At 41.4% G+C, this 21,592-nt stretch overlaps 1 protein-coding gene across 2 annotated transcripts in view; it reads right to left on the bottom strand.

Annotated features, from left to right (window-relative positions):
* Positions 1-21,592, bottom strand: part of UBE4B (ubiquitination factor E4B) — a 114,013-nt gene that overhangs the window by 67,186 nt on the left and 25,235 nt on the right. For both annotated transcript variants that reach the window (XM_057547712.1, XM_007170019.3), the window contains exons 2-4: positions 16,036-16,222; positions 7,534-7,669; positions 939-1,026 (exon numbers count right to left, since the gene is read on the bottom strand). In XM_057547712.1, coding sequence (XP_057403695.1) covers positions 939-1,026; positions 7,534-7,669; positions 16,036-16,222 — 411 coding nt within the window. The remainder of the gene's footprint in view (positions 1-938; positions 1,027-7,533; positions 7,670-16,035; positions 16,223-21,592) is intronic.

Genomic DNA, 21,592 nt, shown 5'->3' with positions numbered 1-21,592 from the left:
AACTATTCACCCACTGATTTAGGGAAAAATAAACTTGCTACTATGACTTCAAGGTTACAACATGTAGGTCTCATGAGCTTACAACACAAGTCTATTGGGGGGAGTATAAAACAGCAGGATTGTTACCAGGAATTGCCAAGGAAGACAGTGATAAAGGATGTACATATATCCCATTTGTTTACTTTTCTGAATGCTAAAAGACCAGGTTGACATTCTAGGTACACAACCAATTTTTCTCTAGAAATTTTTCCAGAATTCAATGTTTTTCACTACTTTCCATTACAGAAAGTATCATATATGAAAGAACTTTGTAAACATTCAAAACCTATACAAAATAAAGCACTGCACCACTAGGACGCTACAGTCCAACTTCTAATAAGGTTGCCGAACACCAATAATTTACTGAACAGAAAGTGATGCAATTATCTCTACCAGTTCTACACCATGACACACACCAAAACCCCAAAAAATCCTTTTTCTAAATATAGGGAACTAAACCTCAGATGATAACAAAATATAAAAGCCTCCTGTTTCCTCACATTCTTGCTTCAATTCCCAGTCATTTCCCTCAGAATACAACCAAAGATGTGATGACCTACTTGCTTAAGCAATTAAAGACCGACAGAAAAAATTCAAATTAGCTCTAAATTAATTGCTAACATTTACTGATAGAAACATGGACCTGAAACAAAGATAACTGAAGGATTTTTATCAGATAAAAGGACTGAGTTATACTTCCATTAATAAGGGTGATCAAGGCGACCCACTTTTCCTGAAAAAAGAAAAAGAAAAGAAGAAAAAAACCCAATCACCTAAATAGGATCTGCTGGTTTGGGGTGGCATTCTCTCATAGACTTTACAGATACAAGACGTGAAGCAGTGCTTATTTATATTACCTGTAACTAAAAACAGAAGCAAGGGCTTCATCTCTTACCAACCTTATCGCTGAGACTCCTTTTTTCTCTTCGGTCATTTTCATCAACTTCCATATTTTCAATTCCCGAATCCACATCCACCTGGGACATGCTTTAAGTATAAAAGACAATCAGTCTTTTACCTTTGATAAATCCACCCAATGTCATAGCTGCTGGTTGAGGAAAAGTTTTTATCTTTTGGGGGGTTTTTTTTTGGCCGTGCCGCATGGCTTAACGGACCTTAGTTCCCCGACCAGGGATTGAACCCAGGCCCTCAGCACTGAAAGCACCAAGTCCTAACCATGGGACCGCCAGGGAATTCCCTGGGGAAAGGTTTTAAAATACCAATCAAAATCAGTCAGGAAAGCAAAATAATAAAGGTTCATCTTTTTTCTCATTAATTTTTAAGAGCTCTTCATATATTAGGATATAAACATTCTATCATTCTTGTTGAAAATATTTTTCCCAAGTTGTCATTTCCTCAGGCTCACTTTCAAAAATAATGATAATATTGTTGGAAATATTTTCCTCAAGTTGTTATTTTCTTAGGCTCACATTCAAAAACAAAAATGAAGAGCAGATTTTCTATACATACTATTTCTAAATGATATACAATCAATCAGAGCCTGATTACAAAATCTGGTGAAGTACATATATTATTTCCCCCACATTAAATAACTGTCCCGGCACCATTTATTGAAAAGACCATCCTTTTCAACACCAATATGAAATCACCTACGTCACATGTCAACTGCCATATGCGTGCGGGTCTCCTGGATACTCACTGCTGTGCTATTAGACAATCTGTCCGTCCCTGAGCCAATACCACTGTATTGTACTTACTACGACTTCACAATAAACCTTGCTATCTATCTGCTAGGTCAATGCCTCTACCTTGTTCTTCTACTTCAAGAGAGTCTTGGCCATTCTTGGCCCTTTGCTCTTCCACACATACTTAAGAATCAGCGTGACAGGTTCCTTAAAAATCCTGTTGGGATTTTGACTAGAATTTCACTGACTCTAGAGATCAAATTGGGAAGAAAAGACGACATTATGTTACTGATCTGTCCATGGACAAGGTACCTCTCTCCAAGTATTTAAGGTCTTCTTTCAATAAACTTTGATAATTTTCTCCCTAAGTCTTTCACTTCTTTTGCTAAATTTATCCTTAGGCACCATATATATATATATATATATATATATATATATATTTTTTTTTTTTTTTTTTTTTTTTTTGGCTGTGTTGGGTCTTTGCTGCTGCGTGCAGGCTTTCTCTAGTTGTGACAAGGGGGGCTACTCTTCATTGTGGTGCGCGGCCTTCTCATTGCAGTGGCTTCTCTTGTTGCGGAGCATGGGCTCTAGGCACATGGGCTTGTTTCAGTAGTTGTGGCTCATGGGCTCTAGAGCCCAGGCTCAGTAGTTGTGGCGCACGGGCTTAGTTGTTCTGCAGCATGTGGGATCTTCCCAGACCAGGGCTCGAACCCGTGTCCCTTGCATTGGGAGGCGGATTCTTAACCACTGCGCCACCAGGGAAGCCCGGCACCAAATATTTTTAAATAAAATTGTGAATGGGCCTTTTTAAAAATTAAGTTTTCTAATTTGTTGTGAGTACATAGTAATGTAACTGACATTAGACACAGACCTCTTATAAGCTACTTGTTTACTTATACACTGGGCTTATAAGGCAATCATTTTATCTCCAAATAATAACTGTTTTGTTTCTTTCACTCCAATCCTAACTTGCTTTACTGCAGTGGGTAGGATCCCATGTTGAATAGAAGCAGAAACAGCACTCATCCTTGTTTTTATTCCTGATTTTAAAGAGAATGCTTCTAGTTTCTTACCACTGAGTATGAGAGCTGCTGTGGTTTTTTGGTAGATGTCCTTTATATTAGTGAGAATAAGAGGCTATGCTGTGGTAACACATACACTCTGCAATCTTAGAGGTTTCCCACTATAAGGGTTTGTTTCTTGCTTACGCAAAGTTTGATGAGTGAAGCAACCTTACTCCATCTTTAATCTACGCCGTCTGCAATATACAGCCTCCAAGGTCACTGGAGCAAGAGAAGAGAGGGATGGAGGAGGAACATCGGCTCAACTGCCTTCACCTAAAAGTGATACGTGTCACTTCCATTCACAAGTCTACTGGACAGAACTAGTTAATTGGCCCCAATCTAATGGCAAAGGAGACTGGAAATGCAGGGGACCCTGTGGAATATTTGGTGAACTCTGTCTCTGCCCTACAATTTAAGGATGCAACTTTCTGTCTCCTGTTTGCTAAGATTTTTGCCATGAATCAATGTTGAATTGTATCAAACCTTTGCAACTTCCAAGATTATATGGCTTTTCTATTTAATATATAATGTGGTGAATAATATTTATAGATTTTCTAATGTTAAAGCACCTTTGCATTCTTAAGATAAACCCGAGTTGGTCATGTTATTTTATTTTTTTAAACTAATCTTTTAGTTGAAATATACAGAAATGTGCATACATGATGTGTTTGGCTGAACAGTTTCACAAAGGAAACATACTAATGTAACCGGCACCCAGATCAAGCAACAGAACATTACCAGCACCCCAAAAGTCCCCCCTCATGACCCTTTCAATCACTACTACGCTAGCCCACAGTAACTGCTATCCTGGCATCTAGCCCCATAGATGTTTTGTCTTCTTTTTATGTGTTGCAGTATTTGATTTGCCAATATCTTCAGACTTTTGCAAATATGTTCATAAGTATGATTACCATGTAATTAATTTTCTTCTTTTACATTATTCTTGTCTGGTTTTGTACATTAAGGTCATATTAGCCTCGTAAACTGATTTGGTAAGTTTAAAAACTACCTGAAAAATGTGTGTAAAGTTGGAATGCTGGAATTACTTATAAAATCATATGAGAAACGTGCTTTCTTTGGAAAATTTTAAAATACTGATTCAATTTATTTCACGTTTTTTTGATTATTCAGGTTCTCTCTTTTTTCTTGAGTCAATTTTGGGAGAATGTGTTTTTCTAGGAATTTGATTTTCATCCAAATTTTCAAATTTATGTGCATCCTGCATATTTACATTTTTCACAGAATTCTCTTTTTCTGTAACAAGTATTACTGAGTGCCCATTCTATGCAGGCATTGTTCCAGGTGTCTGAGATGCCAACAAACAAAGAGACAAAAAAATCCCTGCATCATGGAGCTTCCATTCTAGTTAAAGGGACAAAGATAATAAACAATAAACAAAGCATATAGTATATGATAAATGCTATGGAAAAATTAAAGAAAAAAGAGCAGGGAAAAGGCAATTGAGAGGGCAGGGCTTTCCCGCTTTTAAATGGGGTGACCTCACTGAAATGCTATCTGGGCAAAAATATGAAGGTGGTTAGCCATGCACATATCCAGAGGAAAAGTATTCCAAGAAAAGGGGTTTTATTCCCAATATTTATTTATATTCTCTTTCCATTTTTCATTTTTAATATATTATATATAGCTTTATATTCTCTTTAAGAAGCACATTAGCTGCCACACACAAATGATGATATGTAATATTTGTTATTGTTCAGTTCTAGATACTTCCAAATTTCCATTATGATTTCTTCTTTGACTTGTATTTAGAAGCATGATCTGTTTTTAAAATTTCCAAATTCATGATGGGTTTTTAAAAGATTTTTTTACCTTATATAATTATCTAAGCTAATGTCAGAAAACATGATCTGTATGATTCTGACTCCTGAAACCTTTGGGTCAATGGGTATTATTAGAAAAGAATGTGTATTCTCCAACTGCAGAGTGCAAAGTTCTGTATCTTTCAATTAGATCAAACTTGTTAGCTGTGTTGTTTAATTTGTCCATATGCTTACTGATGTTTATTCTCTTTGCTCTATTGATGGCTGAAGAAGACATGTTAAAAACCTCCCATTATGATTATGTCTGTGTCAATTTCCTCTAGTTCTATCAAGATTTGCCTTATTTCATGTTGCTATTATATTACTAAGTGCATATACTTTGGAAACTGTTATATCCTACTGGTAAACTAAACACTTATCACTGTACAGTGCTTATTTCTAGTAATACTTTGTGACAAAGTCTAATTTATTAATATACTTTCCTCTATTTTCTTTTGTTTAGTATTTGCCCGGTATATTTTTTCCCTTTCTTTTATTTTCAAACTTTCTCTAACCTAATGTTTCAGGTATGCCTTCAGTAAACAAGAATAAAGCTGTGTTCTATTTTGTTTTTAATCCAACCTGACGTTTCACTGTGATTTACTGTGATTACTGACATATTTTCATTTCTTTTAACTATCTTATTTTGTGCTGTTTGCCTCTTTTTTAAAATCTGTGTTTCTTTCTTCCCTTTCTTTGAATTGACTTAAATCCCCTCCCTACCCACCCCAATTCCATATTTTCCCTTTGCTGGTTTGAAAATAAACTCTTTCTATTCTTTCAGTGGTTACCCTTGAAACTTTATCAAGTATTCTTAACTCAAAATCTAAAAGTTGGCCACTATCTTTACCCCTCTCCCAAGTATACAATCACTCCCCTTCTGGCTTACCTGCTATTGCTGTTCGGTATGTTAGATCTACCTGATGATTTACTTCTCTCCCCCTATACTAGTTCATAAACTGTTATTACTGTCTTACACCATCAGTGTTTAGGGTTACCAAATATTTAATATTTTCTTGACTCATCTTTCCTTCTTGCATCTCAGACATTATAGTCCTGAGATCATTTTCCTTCATCTTAAACTGCATCTGTTAAAAGTTGGGGTCTTCTGGTGGCAGACTATCAGGTTGTTCTAGTTTGTTTTTTAAATCTATAAATGTCTTTATTTCACCCCTGCTCTTAAAAGATAGTTCCACAAGGGCACATAATTCCCAGCTGACAGTTACTTTCTCTCAGCACTTAACGCTATCTCCACCATCCTCTGGCCTCCATCACTGAGACATCTATCTATTGTTCTTTTGTAGATAATCTCTCATTTCTCTCTGGCTGCTTTAAACGTCTTTGTCTTTGGTGTTCTGCAATTTTACTATAAAATGTCTAGATATGAATTTCTCTTTGTTTAATCTGCTCGTGAGTTGTTGGGCTTCCTGAATCTGAGGATTCATAACATTTATCAACTCCAGAAAAATCCTCAGCCATTTATCTTTTTGATAATGGCTTCCAAACCAGCAGAGGAAAAAACATGGAATAAGGAGAGGGGTGGGGAATCTCCCAGTCTGCCTATTCTCTCCTTTTGACATTTCTATTAGATATATATTGGATCTGTGTCCTCTGTATTTCTAAATACCCTTCCTATTTTTCAGTTCTTTTTCTCTTTGTGGTACACTCTGGGTAAGTTCTTCAGCTCTATCATTCCATTTGTTAATTTCCCTTTAGTTATTTTAATCCACTGTTTATTATTATCTTTTCATTTCTAGAAATTCTATTTGGTTCTTTTTCAAATGTGCTTGGTTGTTTTTATAGTTATTTACAACTTATTCATGTTTTCAATACCCTTTTAAATTTATTTAAACATACAAATTTTACATTCTGTATTTGATAATTCCAAAACCGAAAACCTCTAGGTGAATAATTCTGTTTTTATTGATTCTACAGATTCTTACTCATGGTGGCTTTTTTCTAGCGTGCTTTAATTTTTGACCATGAGTTCATATTTCTTGGAAATTTTTGTAAGGACATTCTCTAAAGACTTGGATGACTTATGTTTATATCTGCTAGATGCTTAAAGACACTAAAGAGTCCACTGCATATGACAGTCTTAGCCTGAGGTTTTTCAGACTACCACAATAGTGTAAATTTAGGTTCTAAACCCATGTGAAAGTTACCCACTGGCCAAGAAATTGCAGAGTTGACTTGATTTTTAAAAATTCATCCACTCAGAGCAAAGGTAATAAGAACACTATTGTTTTTACGCTATGGGGTTGATTTTTTCCTACTTGATCTTCTTCCTGGGAGTGTAGTCCTTTCTGAATTCTTGCCTAATGCGGGCTAATCTCTGACCTGGCTCCTCACCCCAACCCACCACGTGCACGACACCCCAGTATCCTAACACACACAGACGATGGTATCTGTCTGGCCCACTGACATAAACAGAGGGGGCTGCTTGAGGGCAGAGGAGCCAGGCCCTGGAGGTCTGGCTGCCCAAGGAGTAATCAACCCTTCAGCGACTCTGTTATCCAGTCACAGTACACCTTCAACACCGGAAGGCTCTGCTCCAAGACACCCTGATCCTCATGGAGCTCCGAGAATATGGGGCTTACCTGCCTATACCCTTCCAAACTTTTTAAATTTCACCAAGCAGCAAATCTTTGCAGAAATTTTTAGGGGCTGACCTATGCTTGCCAACTTTGCATTTACAAAATAAGGACATTAAAAAAAATTTTTTTTTACCACCTATACCATTATTTCATAAAAGACATTCCAACACCAAAAACAAAAAAAGGTATACAGAACATTTCAGAATAAAACAAAGACCTTTCAATTTACTATATTTAGCTCTGATTTGCTAAGGACTGGCATGGATCTCTGGGCTGGCATTTGAGACCACTGGACTAGAGATTAAAGTGAATGGATCTTTCCCTTTCCATCAACAAAGCAGCTTACTGGAAAACTGGCTTACGTTACCTTTTTTCACAAGAGACTCCATCGATATCCATGCTCTGGGAACGTGAGAGAGACTGAGATTGTGTTTCAAGGCTATTGGAGGGCGAGCTGCTGAGAGAACTGACTCCTTCACTGCTCTGGCTTCGATGCGCTACTCCTAACCAGAAGAGACATGCAAGGTGAAGTCTCATGTGAGATAACGTCAAAGCTATTTGTAACGGCAACAGTAAACACACAGAATCGGCATTCACACAATCATGACAGTTGGCAACCGAGGAATTTCTATCAGACTATTACATTGAAGGTTGAAGGAACATTAAAATCATAGGAATGTTAGCAAGAAATCATAATTTATCCACAGATATCACATGAGGTCAGTTACAGAGCTACGTCTGATACCTAAAACTAACTCATCACCTTCTCTTTCACTAATTCAAACTATGGTCCCTGGGTACAAATCAGCTTCCCAAACAGTCCAGAAATATCCTTAAAATGTACCAAAAATAAGATACCTTAGTGAATGGATAGAGAGACAGATAGATGGAGAGATGTGTGATAAAACAAATACAGTAAAATGTTAATGGTAGAATCTAGGTGATGGGTATATAAGCATTCACTGCAAAATTCTTTCTACTTCGCTGTATGCTTAGAATTTTCATAATAAGATGTCGAATAGATCCATCTAAGCCATGTCCTTAAATACAGATCAATCCATTTATTAACTGAAGATCTTATCTTGTGATAGTTTGGGGAAAACAAAAATCCTGACATCATCCTTGCCCTCACAGAGCCCACAGTGTAGTGAACCACCGCCAGGCACACAGGGACACAGTGTTTCTAGCAATGTCTTCAAAACCATCTTTTTCACAGAATTTTAAAAATTACTTTAACTCTATGAATATCTTTCTACAAAAAAAAAAAGTTTACCCAGGCATTTTCAAGTACTTAAAAAATACATACCTATGTTGCTGAAAGGAAAATGGCTCATATATTTTAAAAAGCAAAACAAAACAACTTGAGTTATCACTTGTAGCTGAAACAACTATCAAGTGGATGAAACTTTAACCCTCCCAGCATCCCAAGAAAGTCCACTTGCCACCCTTTCAATTCTCTCTTCGTTGAAGACTTTATCCATGCCTGACAGCAGGTTTTAACATGGACCTGTTTTTTTGTTTGTTTGTTTTTTTAATTTTTAATTTTTTTTGGCTGTGTTGGGTCTTTGTTGCTGCATGCGGGCTTTCTCTAGTTGCTGCGAGTGGGGGCTACTCTTCGTTGCGGTGCGTGGGCTCCTCATTGCTGTGGCTTCTCTTGTTGCAGAGCACGGGCCCTAGAGTGTGTGGGCTTCAGTAGTTGCAGCACGCAGGCTTAGTAGTTGTGGTGTGCGGGTTCTAGGGCACACGGGCTTCAGTAGTTGTGGCGTGGGATCCGTAGTTGTGGCTGGCTGGCTCTAGAGAGCAGGCTCAGTAGTTGTGGCACACGGGCTTAGTTGCTCCGCGGCATGTGGGATCTTCCCGGACCAGGGATCGAACCTGTGACCCTAGCATTGGTAGGCGGATTCTTAACCACTGCACCACCAGGGAAGTCCCAGACCTGTTTATTAAAACTTTTGCAGGACTCAGGAGGGAAAGGAAAACTAAATTTTTACTATTCATAAGTAGATTCAAGTAAAATACCATAAGCATCTGAGAATTTTGATGTAGTAGTGAGAATTTTGAAATAAGCTTAGAGAAGACAGTAAAACTTTAAATCATTAATTCCAGTGTAACCCAAAATAAGTCCTCAATAAATATTTGTTGAAGGACTAAATAACAGAGCATCAACAATGTCCTAAAGAGAATATCATTTTACCTACCACACTGAAAGGACTGACAAATTTTAATAAAATAATAAAGTTCAACAATTTTTATGGGATATCAATTTAGCAGCTTTTAAATCTCCACCTTATAAAAACCAGTTCTAAAATTAAATTGATAATTACAATAAGTTGTTTAAGTAACTATACTTGTAACATAGGGTGCTATGCTATACTATGTATACAATAACCCTATAGTAATAGAGTGCCAGCGTATATCATATAGTATAATATACTGTATTTGCAATATTTTTATAAGACAGCAAGAATATCATCTGAATTCTTTTTTTCCTCAACCCTCCATATGATCTTCACAAGGCTCAAGTGGGGCAATTCTCCCCAGAATTTATTATGTCTACCAGTGTTCCCCAATCTCTACAAACCATCTAGAATCTAGGAGGGACCCCACTTCTTTCTTTTTATTTATTTATTTGGCTGTGTTGGGTCTTCGTTGATGTACGTGGGCTTTCTCTAGGTGCAACGAGCGGGGCCTACTCCTTCGTTGCGGTGCGCGGGCCTCTCATTGCAGCGGCTTCTCCCGTTGCAGAGCGCGGGCTCTAGGAGTGCGGGCCTCAGCAGTTGTGGCACGCAGGCTCAGCAGTTGTGGCGCACGGGCTTAGTTGCTCCACGGCATGTGGGATCTTCCCGGACCAGGGCTCGAACCCATGTCCTCTGCATTGGCAGGCAGACTCCCAGCCACTGTGTCCCCAGGGAAGCCCCCCACTTCTTTCTTAAACTTAAAAAAACGGAGGGTCTCTTTGACTTTATCTAGAATCGATATAAATTAAATACTGTAACTAAAATCAAATCAAAACAACAGTACAAAATATCACTTTGGGGACTCCCTTGGTGGCAAAGTGGTTAAGAATCCACCTGCCAATGCAGAGGACACAGGTTTGAGCCCTGGTCCGGGAAGATCCCACATGCTGTGGAGCAACTAAGCCCATGTGCCACAACTACTGAGCCTGCGCTCTAGAGCCCGTGTGCTACAACTACTGAAGCCCGTGCTCCTGGAGCCCATGCTCCCCAACAAGAGAAGCCACCGCAATGAGAAGCCCGCGCACCACACCGAAGCGTAGCCGCTCGCCGCAACTAGAGAAAGCCCGTGCACAGCAACGAAGACCCAACGCAGCCAATAAATAAACAAATTAAATTTAAAAAAAAAAAAAAAGAAGAAGCTGGGACTAGATGGGAGAAACAACTTGTAGGACTCACTACAGCTTCCCAACCCTTGCTTTAGTTACTTGTAACTGAAAGCATCTCAATTAAGAAGGCTGCCAGGTGACTGCCAAGTCACTCCCGGATGAGGACCTCCTTCCCATGGGTGGCAGCCCACCCAGTATTTGTCTCTGTTAGAAAGCACATCATTCTGGAACAGAAGTTGTCCCTTCATGCTCAGCAGATAATTAAGCTACCCACTGGCCCTATTTTTACCATCTAGGACCAAAGGAGGCAAGCATAAGCCGTCCTCCTCCTCATGACGTTTCACATTGTTTTCATGGAAAGCTATCACAACCTCCTGAGATTTCTTTTGTTTGAACTACACGTGCCTATGTTGTTTTGGTCATTTGCTCTTGCAGTCCACTTACTGATTCAATGGATCTTTATTCGGTGCCTACCATGTGGCATGCACTGTTAAGGCACTGGTCATGCAGCAGTGAATAAAATGGACACAAGTCCCTGTCCCGCAGAGCTTATACTCTAGCAGCGGAAGCAGAGAAAACAGGATATACAAGTAATATACATGCTATGTCAGCTGGTGACAGGAGCTTGAAGAAAAAGTGTCTATGTCAGATAGAGGTTGCACTTTTAGACAAGGTGACCAGAGAAGGCCTTTTTGAGAAAGTGACACTTGGATAAACAACTGAAGAGCTGAACGAAAAAGCCATGTGGATTTTAGGGTAGGAGCATTCTGGGTGAAGAAATAGCAAATACAAAGGCCCCCACTAGGTACCATGCCTGGCATGTTCTAGGAACAGAGGGGAAGCCAGTATGGCTGGAGCAGAGGGAACGAGGAGGGCAGTGAGGGAGGAGGGCAGGGCCGGGGCAGGGCCAGGTCACACGTGGCCCCGGGTCCAGGTGACGACTCTTTCATTCTGAGCGAGGCCAGGAGCCAACAGAAAATGATGTGACCTGTCTTACGAGGGGTTCGTTTTCTATTTTGTTTTGTTTAAACTTGTTTATTTAATAGATCCCTGAAAATCTGTTTATCCAACCTGCCAAGAGCATGGCTAATAACATCTACCTATTTATGATGATGAATAATGATGATTACATGAGAAACATAATCGGGACTGAACAGCATAGAGGGGCGCTGCCAAGAGCTAACCATCCAGGGTCGCCCGAGTCTGTTGGTTTGTGACGGTAACTATCTTGCTTGCTGTAAAAAATAACGCTGCTCTCACACAATATGTTGTACTTATGCTTTAGTGGGATCCAGTATGGCTCTACACCGAGAACAGACTGAGGTGAAGCAAGGGTAGGCATGGAGGGACCAGTCTGGAGCCCACTCCAGGAATCCAGGCAAGATATGCTAGTGCCTTGAACCTGGAGAGGTGGTGAGATGAGAAGAGATGGTGAGAATGGGGTCTGGTTCTAAATTTTGCCGATAGACCTCGAGCTGGGGTCGGCAAGCTTCAGTCCACAGGCCACACTTACCTATTTTTGTAAACAGAGTTTTATTGGAACACAGCAATGATCATTAGTTTGCATATTGCCTATGGCTGCTTCTGTGCTACGGGGCAGAGAAGAATATTTGTGACAGAGACGACACAGCCTGCAGAGCCAAAAATATTTACTATCTGGCCCTTTAGAGAAAGAGTGTGCTGACACCCGATCTAGAATATGAGGTAAAAAGAAGAGAGAATGTTTTAGGCTTAAGTAGCTAGAAAAAAAAAAAAGTTGTCATTTATTGAGAAGGGGTCCTAGGAAAAGATAAGATGTAAGGAAATATCAGGAACAGGAACTCGATTTTGGACGTGTTACCTGTGAGATGTGTATTAGATGATGTATGAGTCTGAGGTTCAAAGAACAGGCCTGAGCTGGAGACATAAACTTAGGCATCATCAGATTAGAAATATTAATTAAACCCAGGAAGCTGGATAAAATCAGTAAGAGAATAGGTATAGATGGAGAGGACAAGAGGTTAACTGAGTCCTGGAACCCTGACACTTCGAAGCCAGGGAAACGAAAAAGACTCATACAAAGAGCTAAGGAGGAACAGATGGACACAGGATGAACCCCAGGAGCGTGAAGCTCTGGGGCCGAACGGAGAAAGCACTTCAAGGAGAATAAGGCCAAAGCCACGTCGCGTGGGGCTGACAAGTCAGATCAGACAGTGACTCAGAGCAGACCACGGGAGGCCTCACCTGACGGGATTGGACTCAGCAGAGGTACCAGGACAGAAGGAGGAGACTGAGGACAGGCAACTCTTTCCAGAAGTTCTGTTGTGAAGGGGTGCAGAGATGTGGGGTGGAAGCCGGCGGGGTATATGAGATCGAGAGAGTTCCTTTCTATTTACTCCCAAGAGGGGAGAAGGAACAGCATGTACAATGGCTGCTAAAAGAAAAAATAAAAGGTTTCCACTTGAGATGGAAAACCAGATGAAGCAGGAGAGAGACAGGCACTGCTGGAGCAATGGCTCTGGGTAGGTGAGAGGAGGTGGGACCCGCGGTGCAGCCTGCAGTTAGGGCAGGGACAGTTCAAGCCTAACAAGAACTGGCCACACACTCGAGTAGGTGGGTGGAGGCATGATCGAAGCTTAAGGAGGTAAGTTCCCTTCTGCCTGCATCTGTTTTCTCCACGAAATAGGCAGGCAGGCCACCAGCTGAGAGTGTACATGGAGAATGAGGTGTCACAGATTGGAAGAGAAGGTATGAAATAGACTGTGGGAGAGTGAACCAGGAAATACGGTATAACTACCTGCTCGTATTAAGGGTCCACTTGAGTTTGTGATCATGAGTCTGAGATGAGACAGCTAGTATGGTTTTTCTCTAGCCTTATTCCACAGCAAGAGACCAAGAATAGGAGGGGAATGGGATTTAAAACGAGGATCATGGTTTAACCAAGCGAGTAAGACAAAGAGAGAGAGAGAGGCCAGAGAGGGAGTGACAGTAGTGACTGACGATGGAATTTCCACAGGGTGAGGGAGGGAAGTGAGAATACGAGAGGAGGAAAAAGCAAAGAAAGTGATGGGTCAATGGACTGTAGCCCCGAGGGAACCCTCAAGACTTGGGAACAGAGGGGTGAGCTAGAAAGCTGAAGGTGGTGATCAGAAAATCACTGAGACTGAAAGATCTAGAGTCTGACCACGGCAGTGAGTGGGTGGAGTCAGGTGGAAGAAAAGATCGCTGAAGGAAAGGAGCTCAAGAAACGGAGAGGTCAGAGTGCTGGAAGCGTCATCCGTATGGCTACTGACATCATCATGAATTAAGACAGAAATGGTATTGGAGAGACAGACAGTGGACAGAACTGTGGGTGGCGGGTCAGAGGATAAGCCACAACAAGCTAGAGGAGTGGGGAATACCGTTTGGTGACACAAGGTTGAAACCGATGTGTTTTTAGAGTGGAGGAAGAATGGTCTAGAAGAAGAAATGAGAACGTGACAGAGGAAGAGCACAAATCCAGCGAGAGCCCCAAGGGGAAGGGATGTTCACAGAGCAGAATTCTGCTGGTGACGGAGCTGGAGGATTTCAGAATTTGAGGAGGTGGCGAGGTGGGGTGGGAAAGGTGCATGTAACACACCAGGTAATGATTAGAGCCTGGAGGACGTGGGAGACCAGGTGGCTGACATGAGCGGGGATAAGGGGCATGCCGAGATTATTCCTGGTGGTCCCAAAGAGACGCCGTGCTGTGGCTGGGAGGGTGGAGGAGCTTGGCAGGAGCAGGCAGAGTTCTGGGTCTCCTGCCTGACCTTTGCTGATGCAGTGAAACTTTAAGCCCCTCCCCATGCCACTAGCTCTTCCCTGGACAATTTCCAGCATTCCGGCGGGGTCTAATCACAGTGAGACAAGCAGCACTGCCGGTAGCACAGCTTCCGAGGAAAAGAAGAAAACACAATTGGAATCCTGAACCCATCTCCTGTTAGAAGACCATCACGCCTTCTCCAAGCAGTGTACACAGGAAACGTTTCAGGCACAGGTGTAGTTTACTACTAACTGGTGTTTTGGCCTGAACCTCTCTCACTTTTATAATTAACAGATTTTTTTTTTAACATCTTTATTGGAGTATAATTGTTTTACAGTGGTGTGTTGATTTCTGCTTTATAACAAAGTGAATCAGTTATACATATGTGGGAGGGAGGGAGATGCAAGAGGGAAGAGATATGGGAACATATGTATAATTAACAGATTTATGTAGACGCATTTATATTTGCATGGGGAGAAGCCTACAATGATGCCTAACAAGAGTTACAGTAACAAACTCTGCAGATACTCTAAATTGACAAGTTATCCTAGACCATGAAGACAGATTATTCCGAGGTGACAAAGGGAGAGTGCATGAAATGACTGCAGAGCTGACAATCATATATTTCATTATTAGGTGATATGATGATCAACGCAGGTCTCTTAGCATCTGCATTTCCCTAATTAAAATCTTAATTATTAAAATAATTATAATGGTAATAATGATTATGCTTGATAGAAAAGTTCACTTAGTGAAAAGACAGATATTTTCAAACATACAGTATGAGTCAATATCAGTATTTCCCACCAAAGATAGTCCTGGATATCAACTATGAGCTCATTAATTATAAAGAAATAAACCTTTACGATAGTTAAACAATTGTCAATGAGACAGATAGAAAACATCACATCAGGGGAACTTTTATACCCTGAAATTTTAGAGAGTTCTATGGCAATGCAGAATGAAGACAAGGAAATCCATAATCAGAGGCTTGTCATTTTGACCATTAGTTCAATCTTGCATTTTCAGATTATTTTATCTTAAAAAAAAAGCATCGGGGCTTCCCTGGTGGCGCAGTGGTTGAGAATCTGCCTGCTAATGCAGGGGACACGGGTTCGAGCCCTGGTCTGGGAAGATCCCACATGCCACGGAGCAACTGGGCCCGTGAGCCACAGCTACTGAGCCTGCGCGTCTGGAGCCTGTGCCCCGCAACGGGAGGGGCCGCGATAGTGAAAGGCCCGCGCACCGCGATGAAGAGCGGTCCCCGCACCGCGATGAAGAGTGGCCCCCACTTGCCGTAACCAGAGAAAGCCCTCGCACGAACCGAAGACCCAACACAGCCAAAAATAAATAAATAAATAAATAAATAAATAAATAAATAAATAAATAAATAAATAAATAAAAAAGCATCAACCAAACTCATGAAATCAGCAGAACCAAATTTAGTCTTAATCTCCTTGCCATCAGAGATAAAGACCTGACCCTGTTTGAAAAAAAAGATGAAAGTTATAGAAAGGAAAACAAGTAGCTTCAACAGATCACTATCAAAATGAACAGACATTAACAAAACACACTCTAATGATCTTAATCTTTACTGCTTGCAGGATTTTAAAAAGTTGCTGTTCCATTCAGCAATTGTTCAATTCATTTTACCCTGTTGTTCAATTCATTGTATGTTGTTGTGGAAACGTCACAACTATAAGGGTAATAGCAAGCTTACAGTTGTGGGAACTATAAATGTGTCCAGGTGTGAAGGTAAGGCTTACCTGATGCACCTATTGGGGAGGTAGCTGGGGTCATGTTGTGGACATTGAGACCAAGACTCTGGGACGGGCCTGGGGCTGATGCTGCTATAGGAGGCCCCGGAGGGTTCTCCCTTTGGGGAGAGGTGAGCGGGGTGGTTGGCTGGGAGGTCTGTCCACCAGCAAGTCGTGCAAGGCGCCTCCGTCGGATCTACAATGAGAGCGAAAGGGCATTTTATAACTAAACAGCAGAAACACAATTCTGCCAAAGAATAACAACATTAATGTTATCAATAAGCATACTAGAGCTGAACAACTAAATATGCCTTGAGAAAAAAGTACTCATTCGAGACAAGTGATAACTCTGTGTACCAGTATTTGCATAAGCTACCACCTCACATTTTAGAAACTGAATCTTTTTTTTTTTTTTTTTTTGGCCACACCACACAGCTTGTGGGATATTAGTTCCCCAATCAGGGACTGAACCCAGGCCCTCGGCAGTGAGAGCTCGGAGTCCTTACCACTGGACCACCAGGGAAGTCCCTAAAACCTGCATCTTAATCACCGTACCACCTCTGTTTATTGAATCTTCTTGAGTGACACTGTGAATTTATAATAAGCATACAACACTTTTGAACACACTAAAGCTTGTTGTTATTGTAATAAAACTACATACATTTGGTCATATTAAGTAGGTAGGATATGAAATAAACCTAAATCACTAAAACAGTGAAAGTAACAAAAGTTATACTAGGACAAATTTTACTCTCACTTTCAAGAACAAAATGATAAGATTTTTCTTACTTAATTTCAATAAAGATATAATCAACAACTTCTTCCTTATAATGACATCTCAGAGTTATCAAGTGATTACAAATATGTACCACAAAATCCCAGTGGATCACAGAAATGTTTTCCCCACATTTTGACAGCCATTAATTCATAACCAGGCAATAAACTCTGAGCACCTGCCCTCCCAGGCAGTGGGCACATGTAACAATTACGATAAGGCTTCTGGCCCTAAGTAGGCACCAAAGAAGCAAACCAACTAGGCGGCTCACACTCTTTCCATTACGAATAAGTTAGATGAAAAAGTTAAATTACGACAAATGTTAACTGGGACGGACCTCGTCTGAACTAAGAATCTATCTGTCATTCTAACATTGTTGGAAATCTGCTCCTTCTATTGTTCAGACAACAAGAACATCCTGATTCTTGACCCCAAAGTTCAGAAGCCCCTCCCTGCCCCCCTGCTGTAAATACATCTATCGATGAATTTATACAAAATCCTGAAGTTGTTTGGTCACAAAAAAAAACTTGTATAAATTATTTACTGTTGTGATTAGATCTACACAAAGTTGTCTTTTCACTGTCTGTGTTTTGTTAACGTGAAATTAAATTGTAGTTATAAGTAAAAGTTGGCTGCCTAGGGAACAATAATTGTATATTCAGTTTAACAGAAATAAAAGAATATGTGTCTTTAAAAAAAAAAACACCTCACTGAAAGAAGCTAACAAAGTCATTCTCTCAGGAACACTTCACTGGGGGGTGGGGGGAGAGGGGGATGGACCAGAAACACCACCCCCAACCTGTTCCCAACGCAATTACCAAGCCAGAGACCCAGGGTCTGTGTTCCCAGCTTCTCTGCTGCCCTTCACCTCCTCAAACGCAGACAATTTACCACCAAGTCCTGTTTCTTCCGCTGGAGTCCACCCTCCCCGCTCAGCCCCTCTGCCACCACCCTCTCTCACCAGGACCTCTGCAAAAGCTTCCTAATGGATACGCCTGGGTCCACTCTGGCCTGGTGAGGGCAGAGGCCCCATCCGCCTTTCTTTAAACACTTTCAAAGCTTTAGACTTCTGAAATGCAAATCAAAACCACAATGAGCTAATATCTCACACCCATTAGGATGGCTACTATCAAAAAAACAAACAAAAACCCATAAAATAACAACTATTAGCAAGGGTGTAGAGAAACTGGAACCCTTGTACACTGTTGGTGGGAATGTAAAATGGTGCAGCCACTATGGAAAACAGTATGGCAGTTCCTTAAGAAATTAAACATAGAATTACCATATGATCCAGTAATTCCATTCATAGGTATATACCCAAAAGACCTGAAAGCAGGGACTCAAACATGTATTTGTTTACCCATGTTCATAGTAAAATTATTTCCAAAAGCCAAAAGGTGGAAGCAACCCAGATGTCTATCAATAGATAAATGGATAAATAAAATGTGCTCTAAACATAAATGGAGTATTATTCAACCTTAAAAAGGAAATTCTGACTGCAACACGATGAGCCCCGAGCACTTTATGCTAAGTGAAATAAGGTAGTCACAAAAAGACAAATACTGTATGATTCCACTTACACGAGGCACCTAGACTAGTCAAATCCATAGAGGCAGAAAGTAGAATGGTGGTTGCCAAGAGCTAGGGAGATGTTTTTTTAATCTAAGTATAGAATAAAATCCTAAAAGGTAAGAAAGCACGTATCACCTAGATTCCTCTGCAACCCATTCTCCACACAGCAATCACAGTAATTCTTTAAAAACACAAATCACGAGGCTTCCCTGGTGGCGCAGTGGTGAAGAATCCGCCTGGCATTGCAGGCAACGCGGGTTCGAGCCCTGGCCCGGAAAGATCCCACATGCCGCGGAGCAACTAAGCCCGTGCGCCACAACTACTGAAGCCCGCACACCACAAATACTGAAGCCCTTGTGCCTACAGCCTGTGCTCCACAACAAGAGAAGCCACCGCAATGAGAAGCCCGTGCACTGCAAGGAAGAGTAGCCCCCGCTCACTGCAACTAGAGAAAGCCCGCGCACAGTAATGAAGACCCAACACGGCCAAAAATAAATTAAAAAAATAAAAAAATTTTTTAAAAAGCCAGACATGAAGAAGCAAAGACGGCATGATTCCATTTTGATAAATTTCAAAAACAAGAAAAACTAAACTGTAACATTAGTCAGGATAGTGGTTACCTTTGGCAGGGGATGCGGGGGTACAGGGAGAATGGCTGGGGGAGGCATAAGCGGGCGTCTCCGGCACCGGTAATGGTCTTTTGTCTTTTTTAACGAGATGCTCGTTTCACAGGTGTGTCCACTCTGTGACAATTCATTGGGTTGTACACTTACAACTATGGGTAGTGAGTTCATGGGTGTTCATCATATTACTCTTCATAACTTATACATTAAATATAGTCTTTTACATGTTTCAAACAGGATATAATTTTAAAAAATAAATACATCCTACTTATCCCTCAAGGCCCACTGGAAATGCTACAGTCTTTATGAGGACTCTCCATTTTTTAAGATTTAGTGTAAATTAAAATACCTTACACAAACACTGTGCTTACCACCTGATACTGAAATTAAGGCAGTATTTTCATTTTTAAATGTGTTTGTATATACACACCAGTACAACAGAAGAGACTTTAAATTTTCAAGGAAACCAGCATTTGGGGATTTGCTAGAAGTTAAGTTTCATTACTTTAGAGGCAGCTAAACTTACCCGTGCTTGACTTGAAATTCAAATGCAACCTTTACTACTATCTCAGTACCTAGGTAGGCTCACGACAAGTCGCCTAACCTCTCTGGGCTTCCAGTTCCAAATCTGTACAATGGGGATAAACAGTGCCTTCCTCAGAGAATTGTGGGAAAACTACCACTTTGCCCTGTTCTCTAATTCATTTTATGTTCACAGCTCTTACCTGACCTACTACATATGTGATGCTTCTTTTTTTTAAATTAATTAATTAATTAATTTATTTTTTAGCTGCATTGGGTCTTCGTTGCTGTGCGTTGCTGGGCTTTCTCTAGTTGCGGTGAGCAGGGGCTACTCTTCGTTGAGGCGCGCGGGCTTCTCATTGCAGTGCCTTCTCTTTTTTTTTGCGGAGCACGGGCTCTAGGCACGTGGGCTTCAGTAGTTGTGACATGCGGGCTCAGTAGTTGTGGCTCAGGGCTCAGTAGTTGTGGCTCACGGGCTCTAGAGCGCAGGCTCAGTAGTCGTGGCACATGGGCTTAGTTGCTCCGCGGCACGTGGGATCTTCCCGGACCAGGGCTCGAACCCGTGCCCCCTGCATTGGCAGGCGGATTCTTAACCAGTGCGCCACCAGGGAAGCCCTGTGATGTTTCTTTGTGTGTTGCGTGTTCACCATCCCCCTACTCTAAGTTTCTTCAGGCCCGGGCTTTTCTCAGTTTTTTCTCTGATGGCTCATCCGTGCCTAGAAGAGTGCCTGGCACATAGTAGGTGCTCTTTAAATATTTGCTGAATGAATTAAAGAATAAATGAAAACTATCAGAAAATGCATTGCACATAAAATTTACTGTTTAGGGAATGATAATATTACCTTTGAAAAAGCACACACATTGCTTTTGAAAAAAATATGAAGCCACTTTAAATCTGGGTGCCAAGTTAAGCCTGAGATGTTACATTCAGATGTCCTCCTCAGTGATATAAACATAGAATAAATGTCCTGACTCACTGCAATACGGGCTTGAAGGAAATTTTCCAAGAAGAAAGATTTCCACCGTGCTGGTATTCCCCAGTCCCTCCCCACCACCACTCCACAAACACAGGTTTAAAAACAAGAAGAAGAATCAAGACTTTGTGAAATATACTGTGGACCAGGAAGGGAGATGGAGGAGTGGAGTAAGGAAAAGAGACAGGTCCACGCATAACATGAGCTGGTAGGAGGAGACTGGCAGAACCTGTCCTGAGCCCCCATCTTAAAAACCTGCTGGGAAGGGAAGAAACAGCCATGGATGGGGCAGCGCTCGGGGCGGCCCCACTGCAATGCTCTCAGTAGAAGACGGTGCCCTTCAGTGGACGGACCACTTTCCACCATGGTGGTGGCTTTGAACCGGCTTAGCAGCCTGAGGACCCTGGGAATTTCTGGACTGGAGACTCCCAAGAGAATGGCTTTGAGCAATCCCAAGTATGAAGGCCTACCTAATTAATTTGACTAAGAGACGTGACCTCACTTTCATCACAAGCAGAACGTATGAGACACAAACTAAAAATAGTCCCGACACACCAAAATATTATTAAACGTTTTTCTCTTTGCCTACTCTATACATAAGCAGGTAAGACTGGTAGAATGTCTTTTAAGTTAAGCGGAAGTCCTTTTTTTTTTTTTTGGAAGTCCTTTTTAAAAGAACTGTCGGGGGCTTCCCTGGTGGCGCAGTGGTTGAGAATCTGCCTGCTAATGCAGGGGACACGGGTTCGAGCCCTGGTCTGGGAAGATCCCACATGCCACGGAGCAGCTGGGCCCGTGAGCCACAATTGCTGAGCCTGCGCGTCTGGAGCCTGTGCCCCGCGACGGGAGGGGCCGCGATAGAGAAAGGCCCGCGCACCGCGATGAAGAGCGGTCCCCGCACCGCGATGAAGAGTGGCCCCCGCTTGCCGCAACTGGAGAAAGCCCTCGCACGAACCGAAGACCCAACACAGCCAAAAATAAATAAATAAATAAATAAATAAATAAATAAATAAATAAGAAAATCCTTAAGAAAAAAAAAGAACTGTCGGGCTTCCCTGGTGGTACAGTGGTTGAGAATCCGCCTGCCAATGCAGGGGACGCGG

This window comes from Balaenoptera acutorostrata, chromosome 1 (genome assembly GCF_949987535.1).
Source record: "Balaenoptera acutorostrata chromosome 1, mBalAcu1.1, whole genome shotgun sequence".
In the NCBI taxonomy this organism is placed as follows: Eukaryota; Metazoa; Chordata; class Mammalia; order Artiodactyla; family Balaenopteridae; genus Balaenoptera; species Balaenoptera acutorostrata.
This window is presented reverse-complemented; position numbering and strand designations above follow the sequence as displayed.